At 42.4% G+C, this 1,858-nt stretch overlaps 1 protein-coding gene across 1 annotated transcript; it reads left to right on the top strand.

Moving 5' to 3' along the window:
• Positions 1-525: 525 nt before the first annotated feature.
• On the top strand, positions 526-1,571 carry LOC113473331. The gene is made up of 2 exons (XM_026833004.1): positions 526-787; positions 824-1,571. The coding sequence occupies exons 1-2, from the start codon at positions 538-540 to the stop codon at positions 1,036-1,038; spliced, it is 465 nt and encodes a 154-aa protein (XP_026688805.1). The 5' UTR covers positions 526-537; the 3' UTR covers positions 1,039-1,571.
• The last annotated feature ends 287 nt before the right edge of the window (positions 1,572-1,858 follow it).

Raw genomic sequence — 1,858 nt, 5'->3', positions numbered from 1 at the left:
CTGGAGGTTGGTGGTTCGAGTCCAAGTCAGTTGTAAAATTTAGCGCTAAGTGTTTTAAGCTGGGAGACTACATTTATGCAGCCTTTATGTTAACACAATAAAACTTCGCTTCTTTTTTGTTACTTCTTCGTCCGTCCCTTCGCTGTTCGGTAACACTGTAGAACTCACTTGGAAAAAGTGCCCTATGGGCTTCCCCAAATTCCCCATTGAGCCGAAAAAAGTTAATGAGCAAATGTCCTTTAGGAGATAAACGTGTTTGACCAAATCCCATCAACATTGGACAATCAGTTTGAGAGTTATGGTGAAATCAACAGAGGCAGAACAAAAGGAAAAAATTGTCGAGCTAAAACTTAGAATGCACTTCGTCTTTTCTTTACTCCCACATTAAGGCAGATGGATAAACATGAATCTGCCTTTGAGTAGTAATTTTAAATGAAAAAAAAAAAAAAAAAAATCGATTTCCCCTTTTAATATGATCCTCTGTTCTAAATCATTACCTCCTTCTCCTTTTCCCTACAGGACTTAGAGAAGCTACGCATGCGCGTCAGAGAGTTAGCCACCACCCCAGTAGACGGATGGGAATCTGAACTGGATGCAACAGTCAACAAACTGGACAACATGTTGCATCTGCAGGAGTGTGATGCCGAGCTGAAGAAACAGCACGAGTCATTGAAACACAACGGTGCGCAACAAGTCTCATCGCCAGTGAAACACGGTGCGCAACAAGTTTCATCACCAGTGAAACATAATGGTGCGCAACAAGTTTCATCACCAGTGAAACACAATGGTGCGCAACAAGTTTCATCTCCTGTGAAACACAATGGTGTTCTTCTCTCACCAATGAGACATCCAACAAGTAGTCACTCGAAACAGCACAATGGTGGTGATACTTCTAATGTTTCACTGAAACATGTTGCTGTTTCGCCAACGAAAGAACCAGTTCCTGTAAGCAGTAGTCATAGTAAGCTGCAGAATACTGTAGATCATCCGCTGAGGTCTCCTGTTGACAAAGCTGTGTACCATATCACTTCCAAGTAATAGAAGAGAATAACATTATGGATGAGTTTCATCAACCTTCTTTTTGGCTCCACAACAGCCTGTTGGTTAACAGCTCTGTTAAGCCTCTACTTGGGACTTTGGACCTGGAGGTTGGTGGTTCCATTCCAAGTCATGAAATTCAGCAGAGTGAATTATTCAAGAAGCGGCGTTTGTGACAAGTATTCATGTTGTTGTAGTGGCTTTAGCTTTCGCAGAATGGCGATAGTAGAATAAAGAAAAGATGTCTTTTTGTATCTGCTATACACCGGGGTGATGGTCTCTAGCTCTAGCCATGTTAAGCCACAGCTTTGACAAGCACACAGCCACAGCTTTGACAAGCATTCATGCTCAACACGAATTAATATCTGACTAAGGAACTTTTAACTAGGAATAGGTAAGCGTCTGGCGACTTTTAGACAGCTCAGCTGGCACCAGCTAGCTGCCCAGGCTTTCAGAACTGGTGCATTGAACGTGCTCTTTGATAAATAGTGATAGTGACTATTTTTTTTACGAACTCTTTATACTTGTACCTACATGAATTCTCATCACCATTTTTACTTTCCTTATTTAAACTGTTAGTAGGTCGATACCTTTTCTTAAACTAGGTAGAAGTAGGCAATTTCATTTTATCAATACTTGTATTTTGTACCCAGGGCCTTATTTAAGGGGGGGGGCCTCGAGCTCCATTTTTCTCCTTTACTGTACGTCAGACTCCGAAAAATTGGGGTCTAGGGGGCCCGGCCGCCCCCCTCCTCTCGAGGTTCATTTTTCTCCTACACTGTAGGCCAGGCGTCAAAAATTTTGTACACAGCCTGGGCCA

The sequence above is a fragment of the Diaphorina citri genome, unplaced genomic scaffold, assembly GCF_000475195.1.
Source record: "Diaphorina citri unplaced genomic scaffold, Diaci psyllid genome assembly version 1.1 scaffold24989, whole genome shotgun sequence".
In the NCBI taxonomy this organism is placed as follows: Eukaryota; Metazoa; Arthropoda; class Insecta; order Hemiptera; family Psyllidae; genus Diaphorina; species Diaphorina citri.
This window is presented reverse-complemented; position numbering and strand designations above follow the sequence as displayed.

What these genes read in the sequence shown, in the direction of transcription:
- LOC113473331 (XM_026833004.1), top strand. Translation starts at nt 538, where the DNA reads ATGCGCGTCAGAGAGTTAGCCACCACCCCAGTAGACGGATGGGAATCT. An exon ending in ATCACCAGTGAAACACAATG is followed by an intron (nt 788 to 823) that starts GTGCGCAACAAG and finishes TGAAACACAATG; the next exon opens with GTGTTCTTCTCTCACCAATG.